General features: G+C 44.4%; 1 protein-coding gene across 1 annotated transcript in view; it reads right to left on the bottom strand.

Moving 5' to 3' along the window:
* The window catches only part of LOC142582637 (protein turtle-like), a 121,966-nt gene extending 110,522 nt beyond the window's left edge, over positions 1-11,444 (bottom strand). The window contains exon 1 of the mRNA XM_075692547.1: positions 10,911-11,444. Coding sequence (XP_075548662.1) covers positions 10,911-11,064 — 154 coding nt within the window. The 5' untranslated portion in view covers positions 11,065-11,444. The remainder of the gene's footprint in view (positions 1-10,910) is intronic.
* Between the last annotated feature and the right edge of the window lie 5,599 nt (positions 11,445-17,043).

Here is a 17,043-nt window from a genome sequence, read left to right as displayed (position 1 = left end):
TCCATCGCCTCTCTTCAGAGCCTGAAACTAAGTAGAATATAACTTGTTATTTGTCATTGGAGGTGACTGCCTTTGAAAGCATAGGGCAGATGCATGCATTTTCACATTAAATCAAACGTTCCCTGTCGCGACTTCATAAACTCACAGAAACTCACTCAAAATATCACCGCGGCTTTTTTCTAGGTCCCTGTGAGCGCAAAACTCGATGCTACACTTGTTCGAGCTGGATGTGACAGTCTAAAAAGGACATGCACTGCGACATATTGAACTGGTAATTTTCTCTACCCAGGGAACGAAATTATAATTTTATAAAGATGACAAACTAATCCCTCTGCTGAACCGTTAATGACACGTGAAGGGTAGTTTTTATTGCAGAGACAGAGGGAGAAAGAGTTTTTGTCTGGCGGCTCATCTGCTACATGTGAATGCGAAGATAAATGAAATAATGGACATCAGACAGCCGACTTACACACAATGCATGCAAAGCACCGGCCAGGCATCCATCCATTCATGAGATTTACTGATCATTGTCTGTACCATTACTTGCCACCATAGAGTTTCTCACTATTACCTAGAGGGAAATCTGGCGCTGCTGCGCTGTGGTATGCATGGGAATGCCGGTATATTGTGACTTCGGATTGACATCGTTCTCGGAGAGACAGGACACCTTGAAGACGCGCCTGGCAAGTACCGTTCAGTCTGTCACAATGATTCATTTCCTGCTAAAACAGCGCGTAAAAAGCTGTTTTAGCTTTATTATTACGCGAAAACATGTTTTGTTTAACTATGAAAACTTGTTATTGCGTGTACGACTATACGTTACGTAAAAAATATCAGCGGGCCGCTAAAGTTGGAGGACAGACGACAAGGTTCGCGCTCGCTCTGAAACAGTTGGTCGTCTGTTCTTGCTTTTCTTCGCTTGGTGATGCAGTGCGGGTGAGTAAAGATGTAATATGCGTGAATGGAAACATTTCATTAAGATTTTACTTTGAGAACGCGTTATTTATGTAGCCATATCCACGTTTTAGACGAAGCCTCTTACAACACCAGCCAACACGAGCCTCGCAGACACATATACCGTCATTCCCATGACGGCACGGTGCCCCCTTAAGAAACTCCCATAGACGGTGGCGCCAGATTTCCCTTTAGGTATTATAGTGAGAAACTCTATGCTTGCCACGTCATGGAAATTTCCTGCAAAACTAGCAATTACAAAGTCTACATTTGGAGACTGTCAGCTGCAGCCGGTTTTAATTGACGGCACACATATTTTGCTCCGCTTAGTAATGTTGTGGTTATCTGTTGCTGCAGCAATGAGTCATTAATTTGCCAGGTAATGTTACATGCGCGCGGCGTAAACACGTATAGCGTCGCACATGTCTCGTGTGCATAGAAGGTTTGCATTCTATGAAGTTTTGTTTGCGGACAGAAGCACAAAACCTCAAACAAGGTTGGAACATGCCGCGAAGCAGTCTAATTACAACGAATCCAATACAGCCCGGGGCGAAGAACGTCGAGTGAGAGGAGAATTGGGTGGCGCTTGCTCTGGACGGCGTTATCGCTCACTGGCACAGCGACCAGTGCTTCCACTGCCATGTCTTCCGGCAGCAACTGCGCAACAAAATCGATGCGCGTCAGAGTACCGCCCGTTTTCCATTAGGGAACAGGAAACGAGTCGCCATGGGGCCCGCCGCGAGTTTCGCGAGTTGAATCAACGACAGCCAATGCTAGTCAGACACCGTCGCCAGCGCCAATGTACAATTCAAAATGGCAATGCAGGAGAATGCTCCGCGCGTGTTTGATATGTGCATCGGGATTCAATTTTTGTCGACGGCTTCGTCTTTAGGAAGTTTTTAGGAATTGTGAAGTCACTTTTAATCAGTGCTTTACTTCGTTCTCAAAGAACGCAGGCACTACGGTCCAATACAGATTACTCATTTATGCTACTCGATGTCCGGACAACGGCACCGATATGAATATTGAAATGTGGAACCTGAAATGCAAAATGATTGTAATAAATGCATTTATTCAGAGACTGTAATGACATGTCTAGCGCTCACAGAAATGTCAGTGTCATGAGTGTTCCGCCCCAGATAAAACACGCGAAGCATTAGAAACCTATGTTAACTCCTTGAATTTGCTGGCCACTCCTGAAATCCCTAGATATTCTGCTCTTTCTTTAAGTGCCGACAACTACCTCCGTCGGCCGCCATGTTCTTTCTAACCTTGTGGAGTGGCGTATCCACGCAGATAGCACCGACCGTCAATGGCCGGCTGCGCTGCATGGCTCAAATATAAGTTTCAGGCATGGGGCCAGACAATTAAATACGAACCCGTAAGCGGCTTAGTACTGCACCGTTGATGTCGAACGCAAAATTTATCGTGGTAATCGTGAACCGTACTTACCGATGGTGTCCGTTCCCAACTCATCTTTACGGCGACGCCTACCGCGTTGTGTTGCGGTTTCGCAATGCGATGCGTGGCGCCTTTCTGCGGTCGCGCCGAACCGCACAAAATCCTCGCACAGGGAAAATACAAACAGATATAGGCGCATAGAAACACTGCATGCTTCCTATAGTGCGTTTTCAGCAATTTTCTCTCATTGCTGAAATTGAGAGCCCGGTTTTTTGGTACAGGTTCCAAAAGGTACACATTCATATGAGTGAAGGAATTTGTGGTCAGGTGGTTTCAGTTTGTCTTTAAATTTGAGGAATTTTATGGAAAGATATGGCGCGTTTTTTTTTTTCTATTTTGTGAAGCTTAACCCGCATGAAATGCGAAAAAAGTACATCGACAAAATAAAAAAAGAATAACTGTAGACATCACTGTTCTTTAAAAGGCGATAATCTCTTCGAATTAAGATCAACCAGAGTTGCGAGTAATAGTTACTCTTTCCAGCTAGATTAAATAAATGATTGGCATTTTCATTTCATCACGATTGAAGTCTGTGTCTATAGCACCAAAAAGTTTATCCGTATGTGACCGCCGGCAACGGGAACTAAACGTTCTTGAGATACATGTAAAGAGTAAGTCAAATGAACTGAGTACACAAAATATTAATGGAATCAAATGTATGAAACGCTCATAGAGAGAATGTTCTCTAACGCTTAGACGAAGAGTATAAGAACAGGTAATTTGAATGCAGAGGGGGATCTATTACAGAGGGACAGAATGAACAATAGGCACTCGAGCTAGTCACGAACTCAGTGAATGCGTGGCCCTGAGATGAAATGCTTCCACGAAATAGTCTCGTTCGGATCGTAATATGCTCTGGCATTAGGCGAATGTCACGTTAGCAGGGATTGTTCAGCAGTTGCAATCCATCCTTCAGCTCAATTTCACATCGGCTCCTCCCTGCCCAACGCACGGATGCCTCCCACTAGAATTCTACAAGAGCTAAGGCTGTTCATTTCCGAAGCCATTAATAGAATGGCCCCCCGTGCGGCCACTGCTCCCCTGCGTCCTGCAAATAGCCGGTCATTCTAACGACCTCCATCGCTCTCCGCGTGCGAGCAGTTGGCGGGCATCGAGATGACGGAACATCGCTGAAACCCCGAGCCCCTTTCAGAAGGGATGTTGACTTTGGCTCTGTTGATAACCACTGACGCAGAGCATAATTAAACCGGAGCCATTACGAAGGCTGATGTCTAATATCGTAAAAAGTTGCCCATGTAATTTTACCGTACCTATTAATATTTATATGTCTAAATTACTCGGCAGTTGGGAGTACGAGGGGGTGTTGACGTATGTTTGTACGTGTGCATGTGTTGCACGCGTGCGCATAGAAAAGTTCCTCTGTCCCCGCTTCAGACGCTTGCGGCTGTCTGCTGCCATTTGTTTTTCTTTTTTTTTACTTTTTGATATTCTTCTTGCAGAAACCGTAACATGGCATTCCTTTCTAGCTTTAAGACTATGCGTAAATGTTTCTAGTTATAATGTTAATGTCTAGTCATAAAATCTTCTTTTTAATAGATTCGTAGTCTCAGCAACTATACTTATGATCTTCACGTCGTCATTCCTTGTGTGCCATTGGTATAAAGAGATTAGATTCTGGGGTTTTACGTGCCAGAAATACGATCTGATTATGAGGCACGCCGTAGTGGCGGACTCCGGAAATTTGGACGACTTGAGTTTCATTAACGTGCCCCTAAATTTAAGTACACGGGTGTTTTTGCATTTAGTCCCCATCGAAATGCGGCCGCCGTGGCCGGGATTCGATCCCGCGAACTCATGCTTAGCAGCCCAACACCATAGCCGCTAAGTAGCCACGGCGGGTGCCATTGGTATACAGGCTGCATTGTGCGTTTTAAAATTGCGATAGCTTCAGTTCAATAAGGCCGGAAATTTTAAAACACTCATCGTGATGTCTCTCGTCACCTTGTACTGAAGCAGCGATTCCCCACGTAGAGTCTGCAAGAATAGATTAGACTAGAATGTCAGTAAGCACCTACTTGCATACACTGCGTCTCTAGCGATAACCTTCAGAAGAAAAAAAAAGGATTAAAACTGAGAATGGGCGGTACGTTGTCGACAAGTCCACGTATGCAGAGCATGCTGTTCGCGGTGGCCGTTTCTGCAGCCGAAGCCACTAGAGTAAATGAGCTGACTATCGCCGTTAATAGCCTCGAAGCAAGCAAGCGACGATGCCACGACAGGACAGGGGAAGTTTCCCTCGCTAATCGCGATGACTCATTGCTTCATAACGGGTGGACGGTTCTGCTCTGCCGTTTCTGGAACGTATAAGCGCACGCACGCACACAAGCAATGCGTCTGATCGCACGGCAGACGCGCACGCGTAAATATCGATTCTTGGGCGTGGAGTCCATCGGCGGCTGCTAGAAAACGTGAGCGGGTGACACAAGCTCTCGAGAGGCAACGCGCGTGTTATGAAAGTGGAGGGTGGGGATGCCATAGTGGCGGGGAGGGTGTGGGCTGCGTTGTGTAGCTTAACTTGTGGCGAGGGTTCTGCGAGGCTGGTTGCGTGGTGTGGGCAGCTGCCCCTACTCGTGGAAATTGTTCTGTAGCAGCCAACGACGCTCTCGCTTCTCGGCAGCTGGTTTTAAGCGGACTTAAAGGGCAAGTCGGAGGGGCGGAGAATCATCCCGACCGTCCCCAGCCGGCGAATTCTTATGCAACGAAGGGAGACTAAAATACGCGTGTTCTTGGCATGGTCCTTCCGCTTTTTAAAAACAAAATGGAGGAAATAAAAGCCAGAGGATCACGTAGCTTCCCCTCTTTACCCTTGTATAATCTGTTTCTTTTTCTCTTTGGTGAAAGAAACTTCAATTTCAGCGTCATTGCCATGCACTCAGAGTGAACGCCATTGATTTTAGCTGGCAATGTCAGTGTCATTTGCAGATGCAACAGCATATTTTTCATAACGCTCGATCTTCATTTGAAGAGCTCAGTAATAATTAAACACCCTAAGCAGCGGCTTCCAAGATAATGCAGTGAACACTTCTTTAAGTGCCTTTTAATGACGGTACACTCGAGCAAATTGCACCATCACTTTCGTTAGTATTTGGCGCTGATGTTAACAGACACGCCTACTCCGAATGTTCGGCTGGTGGGAAGTTGCGATAACGTTATTGCGTCGCTAGAACGCCCGCTGCAGGGAACTCTAGTTTTATCGAATAATGTAATTTGATTTCGCTGTTTTAACAACGCTGTGCAGTAATATCGGCATTAAATACACGTGTTGCTGCGCGGTAGCCAATAGCCACTTCTGTTCGATCTTTATTTGGGAAGCTGTGTCTTGGTATAAGCTGTGGAATTTTAGGCGGCGATGCCTACGACGAAGGAATATGGCGGTTGGGAGGGGGGAGATGTGGAGGGTTGAGTCGCAGCGAGTAGTTGAGGGTTCCGCATTGACTGCTGGTGCAGCGCTTACGCTTGCCTCAACGGCCCCAGGACGTACTACTCGCTCGTGCTGTTTGCGTTGATTTCACGGTGTTATACGACATCAGTGTTGAGAAATATTATATTGATTTGAAGTAGAATTTAACAACAAGATGGCAAAAATGCTACGAAAAGGGGCCAATACAGAATCAAATGGGGCCAGTGATGGCTTGAATAAAGCGGCCCCTGTGACCCCATTATGGCCGTCGTATAGTGCTTGTGTTGGTATAGCTTATATGCTTTGAAGTTGTTGCGTGTCTTTATAGCAATGCTGCTGTTACAAACGCTTAGTACTTGTACATATTAAGTGACGCGAGGTCTGTTGCAACTACTTGAAAAACAAAAAAGAATGAGTTACGCAAGAAGGGTTTACTTTACAACACATTTAACGGGCTCTACCTTCGGTAGAATAGGGTCGCGTTGTCAACAAGGACCGGTACAAGCCGTAGTCTAAAAATAAAAAAGTGACCACATCCCGATACAGGACTTAATTCTGAGTATGCGTTGCGTGTCAGCTGATCTAGTTACGATTTATCAGCTCCGCAAGCTTCTTCTTTCTTCTTTTTGGTACCACCTGCTTTACACACTGGCATTCAAATAATACCACATGGACATAACAGTTTCAGTGACAGACTACATTTCGTAACCACAAAAGAAATAATATAGAGGGAAGACACCAAGATCTTTCAGAAGAGGGTGCCACTTTGGATTCACATATTGCACGTGATACGCATCTCCTAGGCGTTCAACACTTGCAATGAAATATTCCCTGGCAGGATCTTTTACTACGACCCCTAAGTTGTACTGTTCGTCTTTCGATAACTCAATGCAGTGCCAAAATTATCTGCATATAGCCAGGAGCGTACGTCATGCTTGTTATTAACATGAACATGATATCGTATGGCGTTATTGGTAGCTGCGTTTTAAAGATACGCAGCAGGCTCTTCAAAAGAATGAACACAGTGAGAGAATCCTGGAATTACGTACCTAATTGTTTTAGGCTTCTTGAGCCATAATCAACGCAAAGATCACACAGATATCGGACATTCCACTCTGAAGGAAGGTTTCAAGAAGATTAGTGCAGCACATTGTGGAAAAAAGGCTCCTGAGATGCGCCGTACATGGCAATAGTTTGTTCCCCAGTCTCGCTCGAGGTGTGAAAAAAAAAAGGTTGTGGTGCGCTGCAGCAGTAGAACTTGTGATGCCTAGACCAGCATTATTGAAGCGCATAAACCGCAAAAACAAGACATTTGAGGTGCATTAATCAAGCTTACAATACGACGCACTACACAAGAAAGCTACATACGCAAGCTGTCGGACAGCTATGTGACTCCAGCCTGTCCCATTGACTAATCTTGCACCGTACATAATAAACGTAGTAACGTACAAATTAAGCCAAGAAGAAAACATTGTAGAAGTCACTGTGAATGTATTTCAGATTGAGGATGTGGGGGCTCCAGGAATGTCTTTCATGGGAGTCCTTTTTGCAGATGCCATTCAATAATCAGCGTGGGACTTTGGACTAAATAATGTCCACTGTCCTCGCGTTTAAATGTTAAGACACTCCTTGGCATGCAAGGTCTTTATTCATTTTTTCTTCTAAAGGCTTCGTTCCGTCTCAGAGATAATAGCCACGTGTTAGGCTTCTGGTTTGCGCACATAAAGAAGAAAACCGTGAATAACTGAGCAGTTGAGTAAAACTCATTAAAAACTTGATCTAATGACAGCGGACAGCTTTCTGACTTTGCGCTTACTGCTGACTGGCCGAAGGGTCAGTAGCAGTCAGCACTGGGACCAAACTTTATAACTCGGTTGGTAAACCTAAGACAAAATAGAACAATGGTATATCGTGCGTAGTCGTCTTGGGTTATGGTATCTTTCGAGATGTCATCAGTCGTCTAATTAGATAACTTAGAAACAATAACTTAAATATTTGTTTTAGGGTGTAAGTTGCAATTGAAAGTTGTAGAACGTGCTCAGTAAAACCCTATGAAGATGTTTCTGTTGCATTATTTTTAACGCGTTTTCTTTTCCCGAGATCTGTGGAAAGCTCGCGAGGTATGAATAAAATCCCGCAACGGCGCTTTTGTGTGACTGTACAGCAGCGCTCTCTATTGCGGTTCCAAAAAAAAAACAGAAAACAAAATATGCATAAAAAAAGAAAACTAAATCCGCACATCTGTGGCGAACAGTGAAATCCGCGGGGGTCCTAGATGAAAGAGACACGCCGCCGCTCAAAAGGGAGGAACACACACTCAATCGTTGAATTTCTGCAGACATAGATGCGGGCTTTGTTCTTTGAAAACACGAATGAAACCGCTGCCATCTAGACGCACAAGAGCGAAGTTGCTTAATTTGTTTTATACTTTACTGGCTCTCTTCAGAACCCGGAAAACCGAACCACGTAAAAGATAACAGAATCGAAACAACTTCGTTGAGTGTTTCTGAGTACGTTCTGCAATCTTCCAGATAAGACTTAAGCCCCAAATCGAAGATTCAATATATTGCATAATTGAACAAACCAAAGTAACAAAGTAAACAGAGCCTGACAGATTGAGGACGACCTGCCTTTGCTCTTATTTGTGTAGGGTATTTTTATAGTTTGGTTTCAGTTACGCGAAACACAACGGTGCCACTGGGTCCTAGTCGGTATGGTACTGAGAGTCAGCGCAACTGAAACGATGCACCAAACAATTTTGGACGAAAATTGACTCCGTGCCACAACTTGTTATACAGGAATTCTTTTCCGCCAGCCTCTGTAGCTCCGCAAAAGCAAAACATAGGCTAAGAAAGCTGACGAGGCGTCAGCCCAGCGGAAGTGAAAGAATGCTTCCAGAAGTAACAGGCGCGGTGACAACCTAGACATGTCCTGGTAGCATACAACGATCCAAGTTTCTGTCGCTTTTTCTGCTATCCCTATTGCTTAGCGACTGTCTAAGGCGGTTATATTTAGGTTTTTTCTTATATGCGATTTCGTACGCTTCGACTGTCTTTACTCATACACTCCTTCTCTCAGGCCTCCAGCACACGTCGCCGACACCTGTGATGTCATGTTCCACGCTTCGTGTCGAAATGAGAACAAAAAAAAAGTTATACACGCAGACGAATGCAACGCGTTTCTCGTGTGGCTGTCCGCCTTTTTCTTACTTCGCCCGTATATTAGCTCCGGGCGAGCAAGGTTTCACAGCCAAAAGGCCAAACACGCTCTTAGTAAAAAGGCGAAGCATCCATTACGCAGCACATTTCTTTTCTGTAACTGCGGATATTAATTCAGTGCAGTTACGCCAGCCGAAACGAAAAAAAGATTTTTCTTAAAGAAAGGAACATCGAAAATACGTGAGAAAATAAATGCCCCAAATAATATTTTGCGCTCTCACGGTTCCGCATTAGTTCAAAAAGTCTCAATGTTTGGTTGCTCTTCAAACGCATATAGCGGAGAATCGGGCTACAATAACTATCCCGTATATACAATTTTGCAGTTCTTTTGTAGCTTTTTAAGCAGCATTAGTTGTTAATGGAAGTTCCCATAAGACATATCGGGATCCCCAGAGATTAAGAGTTCCTGATCGTTCCTGAAAGACGCTGATAGCTCTGAACGCCATGTGAGAGGACTAGGGGCAACCATGTTTACTTTACAACACATTTAAATGGAATCAAAATAAAGATGGGCAGCTCCTCTAATAAAAGCTGTTCCACCATATCGTAGAAGCATTAGTGATCCAGATGTAGTGTTTTTCACGATACGTAACACGCGGAAAAAAAGAAAAAGGAAGGAAAAATAAAGAATGCGTTTGCCTAGCGCTTATGCGTGCCATCATTAAGTTCACAGGTAAAAATAATTCGGGCATAACCATTCCTACTCATTCTTTCATCTTTTGCAAATAGCCTTCATGTAATTTCAGTTGGATATACAATAAATTAACCAAAACAGGGTTTGATAATGTTGCTGACGAGGAACAGAGTACCTGAACTTGATGGTGTAATTTGACATGAAATGCAAGAGCGCGTCAAGGTACACCTTCCGAGATTAAAAGTCCCGGCTCCCAGCTTATGTTCAAAGTATACAAGAGAGCTTAGTCTTCGCAAGGCATACTTAGTAATTAGTCATATTGGTCTTTATTACTAATCTTTATTTTTTTCTTATTACTTTTTTTTTTGTGGACGAGGCTACAGCTCTGTCCTATACCCGATTCATTAGCGATGACTTTGAACACAGATCAGCTTATCTTGGAACAAGAAATTAACGAACGTAACACGTTCGAATAAGTTACCTTAAACATAAGTGATATAAGTAACATAAAAATGCATAAGTAACAACAATACATTAGAAATAGTAGTTTTGTAGAATGATTACAACAACCTAAATGAAGAGATTTCGTGCTTAACAAGCGCAGTGTACACCAACTCTGGTTTTCTTTTAGCTTTAGTACAAAACAAATGTTACGAGGCTGCGTAGTAATAAGTTTGTTTTAACAGGACAGCGCTCTTGTTGAAGATGCATGTTGTAGCTCGTTTATTTACGTATAAAGCAGTAAGCATGTATGATTCCTCTGGAAATGGGAAGTTATCAGACACAATGTACTTCACCGAAGAGAGAGTCATAAAAAATTCTCACGTAACGGAAAAGCAAGATGAGCTGATAATTTCCAGCGAAGAAAAATCTTTGTTGCACAAGTCCTGACAATGTCTAGAGGAAGCGATCAGCTATCGTTTTGACGATTAGGATTACGTGAAGTATTGCTTTAATATTTTCTTCGCTTCGAATCTATACTTATTCCTACTGTACATACCGGAGAGATTCCTATTGCAATTTTTCCCCATTTAATATAATCTACGCTGGGAAATGTTCGTTCTTTCAATTAATGAGAAACGTCTATAAAAGCTTATAGTTTACTGGGCTCATCTTTTCCTACGCAATCATTTGAAGCCTCCCAAAAATGAAGCCGCGCACGGTAATGCCAAACCAGGCACAGGTCTAGGACAAGAGAATGAAAACCCCGACGCTCACGCACCGTACGGCTGCTCCTTGTTGGCCGGCCGCTGCTGTATCCTACAGTGCACCACAACCGAACATATCCAGATGCACACCGCACAGAAGACGAGCATCCTCCGCAGCGTCCGGCCGATCACTGGCACCGAACCGGTGGTGGCCAGTGTCCTCCTCATTCCTGCACCGTGGTGGCCGCCAGCAACTTGGCTCGCTGCCCGATACTCTAGAAGACCGAAGCTCCCGAGTCAGTCAGTGTTTCGATCACAACTCGAGCGCAGAAAAGAGCAGAAGCATGCACAGAAGCACAAGGGGAGACGCGTCTGAGGAGGGAACGAGAGAGAAGGAGAGAGAGAGCAGGTCCGGGCCAACGCGCACCACGGCACAATGCGACCGGCGGTGAGAAGTGAAGAAGCGGACGGCGAGCGACCGCAGACAGTCGTCGCAGGAGCGAGAGGCACTGGCGAAGCAGCGCGCGAGAGGCCGTCAAAGTGAGAGCTTCGCGCGCAGGGCGTGCGAAAGCGTCGTCGCTGGAGAGCGGCGATGAGGCGATCCCCCCGCGGCCGGCGGCTCCCGCTGCTCTGGCGGGGATCGATGCCGCGCGCGGCCGAATATCGGGCGAAGCGAGCGCTTTTTCCGCGGGCGCCCCCGCAAGGCGACCTCTGGACAAGGATTTCGGCGCCAACGGCAAAGGTGCGCGCTGCCCTGCTCCACGAAGTATTGGAGCACGCACGTTCGCCTTTTTGTTGTTGTATTTCGGCTTTGTTTGTTCTTTTTTTGTCTTTCGATGCCTCCTTGAGCCGCTTTCGCCGTCGTCTGTTTCCTCTACGGTTCTGCTATTTGGATAATGTGGTGCACAGACCGGGGCTTGTATTCTTGAAAAGTTCTTTGCGCTAGAATTGTTCGTAAGCGCAAAGTCCAACCAATCGTGACGTCGGAGTTATCATTGGCGAAGACGGCCGGTCAGTGTCAAAAACCGTCTCAGAGTCATAAGTTTCGTGAATTCGGCCCCAAGCCCTTATTCAAAAAAAAGAAAGAAAAAAGCTCTTGGGCTGGCAATTGTTCGTAAGAGAAAATTGCAAGCGAAGGTGGCCAGCCAATGGTAGACAGAATTTACGAACGAAAAGCTGCGTGAATTCGGCTCGTAGTAGTAATATCCCGTAGCTGGAATCTTGAATGCACACGTTGAACAGCACTACTTCCGCAAAATCAGAACTCTACGCCATGTTGTCTCTCTTCAGCTTCGGCCTCACGACCACCTTCAGCCAGATGTGTAATCCTGAGCGACCATCAAGCGTCCTTTTGGAGCATTGTCTCCAAAAATTTGAACAAAAGGGATCATGCTCTTGTATATTATGTGTAATGGGTATAGAAAAAGAAGAGAGAATTTCAACACCAATTTTATTTCACTGGGTTCCTTGCCATTGCGACATTTCGAGCAAGCCAATCACTGGCAGTTTATCAGGTGCGGCGGACTGCAAGAAAAAAAAAAAACATCCTACAATTTTTGAAAAGTGGTGCACGCAATAGTTTACATTAAATATCTGTCCGTGTATCAAAGGTGTGCATTTGATTTGAAAAGAATGGTGGAAACTCCGTTTCATTTTGCATTCACTTTAAAATGTGCTTTAATATTCCAGTACCGGTCAGTCGCTCTATTGAAACACTAAAGCTGAGACTACGCCTAGGCATAGTGTACATATTTAAAAGAAAGCGTTTTATAGGCCTAGCCAAAAGTTTTAGTGCGCACTTGATTGGAATAGAAAGATCTTGGGCGTGTAGAACTTGTTGCTGGGCGAGTTGGTTGGGATCTGAAGAATACATTGTTGCGCCAAAAAAGGAAAATAAAGACTTGAGAAGGAAGAGTACGAAAAGACAGATTGAGCGCTGAATCTCGCGCTCAATCTGTCTTTTCGTACTCTTCCTTCTCAAGTCTTTATTTTCCTTTTTTGGCGCAACAATGTATTCTTCAGATCTTGGGCGTTGTTACTCAACACAATTCTTGAAGCACATAGGAAAATATACGTGGTTCATTGCGCTCCCTGGGCAAACAACCGCACTCACGGGAAAACGACAACAACATTGGGGCCATATAGAGCAACGGAACTGCAAATTAGCATCCTAAATAAATTTCTAAAAGGGTCAGCCCTGACACGTGCCGTATTGATCGCAGAGAAAAGTATTGATCACAGAGAACGTGGAATTGGACAGACTTCCTAGTTGACGCAGACATATCTTGCTGCTAATAAGGTGATCTACAGAAAACTAATTAAGAAACTTTATTAATAAACCTATTGATTAGTGCCTTGAAGGCGGTTGTACAAGTAGGAAATTTTGGAGGCAGTGGCATTTTCATGCACATCTCTCTTTTAAAAATCCTGAAAATCGCACTTAATTCGTGATATTCATCTTCAAATTCCAAAACTCCAAGAGAAAATGTCGAGACTGCGTGTCAGACGGCAACGCCCCGTAAGGAAGTGTGAAGCGAAGGTTGAACGATGGCATGACGTGGAAAATCCTGACCCGACGTACAGCCGCACATGCCTGGCAGAGGCTAGATTTCGGTGTCCAACTTCCTCGCGCTTGTCCTCACACAGTGTCTCAATCTTATAAGATAGCGTGGCCGACTTTTCCGCGCTCCCGCGGCGGTCGGTATCGGTATTTCTTATATTTATCATTGATAATCGCTGACAAATATCTCAAATTAGGTGAAACTTTCAAAATTCCTAAAAGCCTAAAACAAAAAGATTAGCTTTGTAAATGAAGAACTTTTAAAGGATTAAAACATAATTGTGCATTGAAATGTGACTTCCTACAAATTCGTCATTTAAGTAACTGCTCTAAGGCAATAATAACATAGTTACTTAACAAATGTGTGTTACTTAGTCTACTGAAGCTCACGTTAACAACAAGATATGTCTGCCTTGCCTGTGAACTCGTCTGCAAAAATACCACGTTCGCTGCACTTGTAGCCTATATATAAAAACAATCTGTATTCTTTAAAAAGAAGACATGAAAAAACACACCGCATTTGATTGCTCACATTGCACTATCTTCAGGTAGATGCCAAGTTGCGACCGCCGGTGGTGAATTGCAATGAACTGGTTACGTCCGGAAATTGGCTGAATGTGTGATCGTGTAGTCTACCTGGGGGTAAAGACGACGGCTCTAAATAAATAATGCGCAAATGTCTTATCAAAGAACGACCTGAATAGCGTTAACGCGAGCACGCGAATATGACTTCACCTGTCGTTTGCTCCGAACAAAGGCGGCAAAAAGGCGTGAGATAGGAGGCTCGTCGAAGAACTGGACATAGGGTTAAAGCAATATAACGAACTTCACAGGCTGTCATACCGGGCAAATGTCACCGGTAGCTAGAAGACAGCGAGGCTGAATAACGTAAATTGCCAATAAGATAAGGAAATAAACTTCGAGTGATGACTGTCACGTGGCGACGTCACTTCAGCTGCAGCGGGCCGACTGCACATCTTAGTTGTTGTGTGCTGACCAACTCGGGCTGGATTCTTTAGCGTGCGCGCTGCTTCGCATCGCTCTATTCAAAGTTATCGAGTATGACACCGTGCTCTGAAGAACAAGTATAGTAAGACATCCACCGACAATCTCTGAACGAAGGAGACAACAGCTCAATACGTAACGACGCGATAGCGTGCGAAGATGACGGCGCCGACGATAGAAGTCCTACTGCTATAGCGCAGGAAACTAAGAGACCATTTGATTCGAAACTTTATAAAAGAGATCCCCCCCTCCCTCTCTTTCTCCCGCCTGCCTTCCGTTACCACAGCTCTCAGACATGAAAAAAGAAAAGGGTCAGAGAAAAGCGTATGGTAATGTTGAATGGCGTGATGAGCTTTGATACGGCGGGTTCAGCAGAAATACGAGATGAGGCTTATGCACAATATCCATCGAATGAAGCAACCCCTCAACGAACAGTGTTTGTAGTTATCGTGAAAATTAAGCAGTCTAGGTTGTACTAAGTTCTGAACCCATCTGGGGACGAACAAAGCCAGAGCTTTACGCCAGAAAAATTCGTTAAGGTTTTCTTGATAAGGGAGATCATGTGTTTTGGCGGTGGGCTACAAAGATAAAATGCCACTAAACCTGATATTCCCTAACCTCTCCACAAAAAAAGAGTGAGCTTTAGAAGTGAGATAATGTGAGAAATGTTTCTCCTATGCCGTAGACGAACTAGGAACTCTCTCCGTCTGACTCTTCTGTTAAGTAAATTATAATTAATGTTGTTTTGTTGCACGAAAGCTTGTTGAGTAAAATGGTGCTATAAGCGTTGAGAGGCACAAACAATAGTCAGTTGTATTGGGGACGCCACCGCAGTGAGCTACGTAAAGTGTTTTGTGTCTGCTGCTGAGAGTGTATGGATACCGGGGTACAGAAAGGGGGGGGCGCAATCAATTATAACCAACTATAATAATAATAATAATAATAATAATAATAATAATAATAATAATAATAATAATAATAATAATAATAATAATAATAATAATAATAATAATAATAATAATAATAATAATAATAATAATAATAATAACAATAATAATAATAATAATAATAATTATTATTATTATTATTATTATTTGGAACACACACATACACTAGACAGTAAAGGGAAAGCGAGGAGCAGGCACTGGCACCTGCACTGGAAGGGGCACTGCGGCTGCCTACCCTTCAGGAAGGAGGAGACAGAAACAGAAATGGAGGATAGGAAGAAGGGGAGGGAAGATAAAAGAAAGAGAAAGATTAGAAATCTCGAAGAATTCAGCGGAACACGCTCAGTACAGGTCACACACAGTAGGGCCAGTCATTGCAGGTCACTGAAGAAACAGTCACTGCCGAAACCGAAGAAATAGTGTTCGAGGTCCCGTCACCCGAAAACAGAAATAGTGTACAAACGGGAATATAAGTTAGTTTCTGAGTAACATGTATTCACACACTGCAAATCTGGCATTCCTAACTTCTCATGCAGCTTGTGGGAGGCCTACTGTCTAATCTTACAATCGTGCTAGCTATTCGCACACGTCGCAATTGCGACCAAACTCGTTGTCGATGACGACCTACTTGAACCTCGTTGTAGCCAGCGCGAAGCGACTGTGATACTCGGGCGCGCGCGTAATATACTCTGGCTGTTGTCTCATACTCGGACGTGTGTCCTGAATGCTCCCGGTAGATTCTGGTGGGCTGCTCTTATCGTCTTCCTCCATGGCAGTCTGCGACTTCACTACTAGTGTCGCTCAAGACGGCCCTGCCCTGCACCACTCGAGCGCACCGCACTCGTAGAAGGTTGGGACCCCAGCGCTTGCCTCAATTTCCTGCGGTGTTAGCGTCACAGCAGCCCGATCAGCAGCATGAGCAACAGGGGCTCCTTTATTTCTGCCAAACATGCACGTAAACAAATGAAACATGGTATGAGATGACAACAAACAGCTTCAGCGCTGCATTTCCTGTCCAAAAAAAGTTGCGCAGCCATCCGAACAGGGATGCTAAGCCAAGATACATTGTGAATCATATTTCTCCAGAGTGGCCGAACAACCAGCTGTTGACCGTGTCGGCATCGCTAAAGTTAGTTGCAGGGTTCAAGAACTGTTGGTGACGAGAACATAGAGCGTCTTGGCCATGTGTGGACTTGTAGCAGCGTCGCCCTGTAGTTGTTCTCAGGAGCGACGTGTATCAAACTGGCTTCTTGATCATTACAGACAACTGTTATTTACACTTCACGTCCGCTTGATGCCAGTAATCTCATTCGCAGTCTCGTTTTATTAATTTTCTACCGTTCCACAAATTATGCAAAATTAGCTTTGCCTAGCGCTCTAAGCTGAACTTCCCCTAATCCTTTCTCCGTTCAAACTACGAATTTCCGTGAAACTTTCATGAATCAACTATCGATGCTTCAAAGTATCTAATCAGACCCGTCGCACTTTCAAGGAATATTAACTTGGCCATAGCTTCATCTGCAGAAACCGTGGGAAGTTATAACGAGCACTTTGGGTTTCTTTGTGCTTTATAGACACTAGCATAGCAGTGCCCAGGTTTGTGGTAACTTCGTTACACGGCTAACACGTCGTGTCGAAAGCTCCAACTCCATCGAAGTTGTTCTATGAGTGCCGTGCGTCGCGTGCAAACAAGTT

The sequence above is a fragment of the Dermacentor variabilis genome, chromosome 5 (genome assembly GCF_050947875.1).
Source record: "Dermacentor variabilis isolate Ectoservices chromosome 5, ASM5094787v1, whole genome shotgun sequence".
Classification (NCBI taxonomy): domain Eukaryota; kingdom Metazoa; phylum Arthropoda; class Arachnida; order Ixodida; family Ixodidae; genus Dermacentor; species Dermacentor variabilis.
This window is presented reverse-complemented; position numbering and strand designations above follow the sequence as displayed.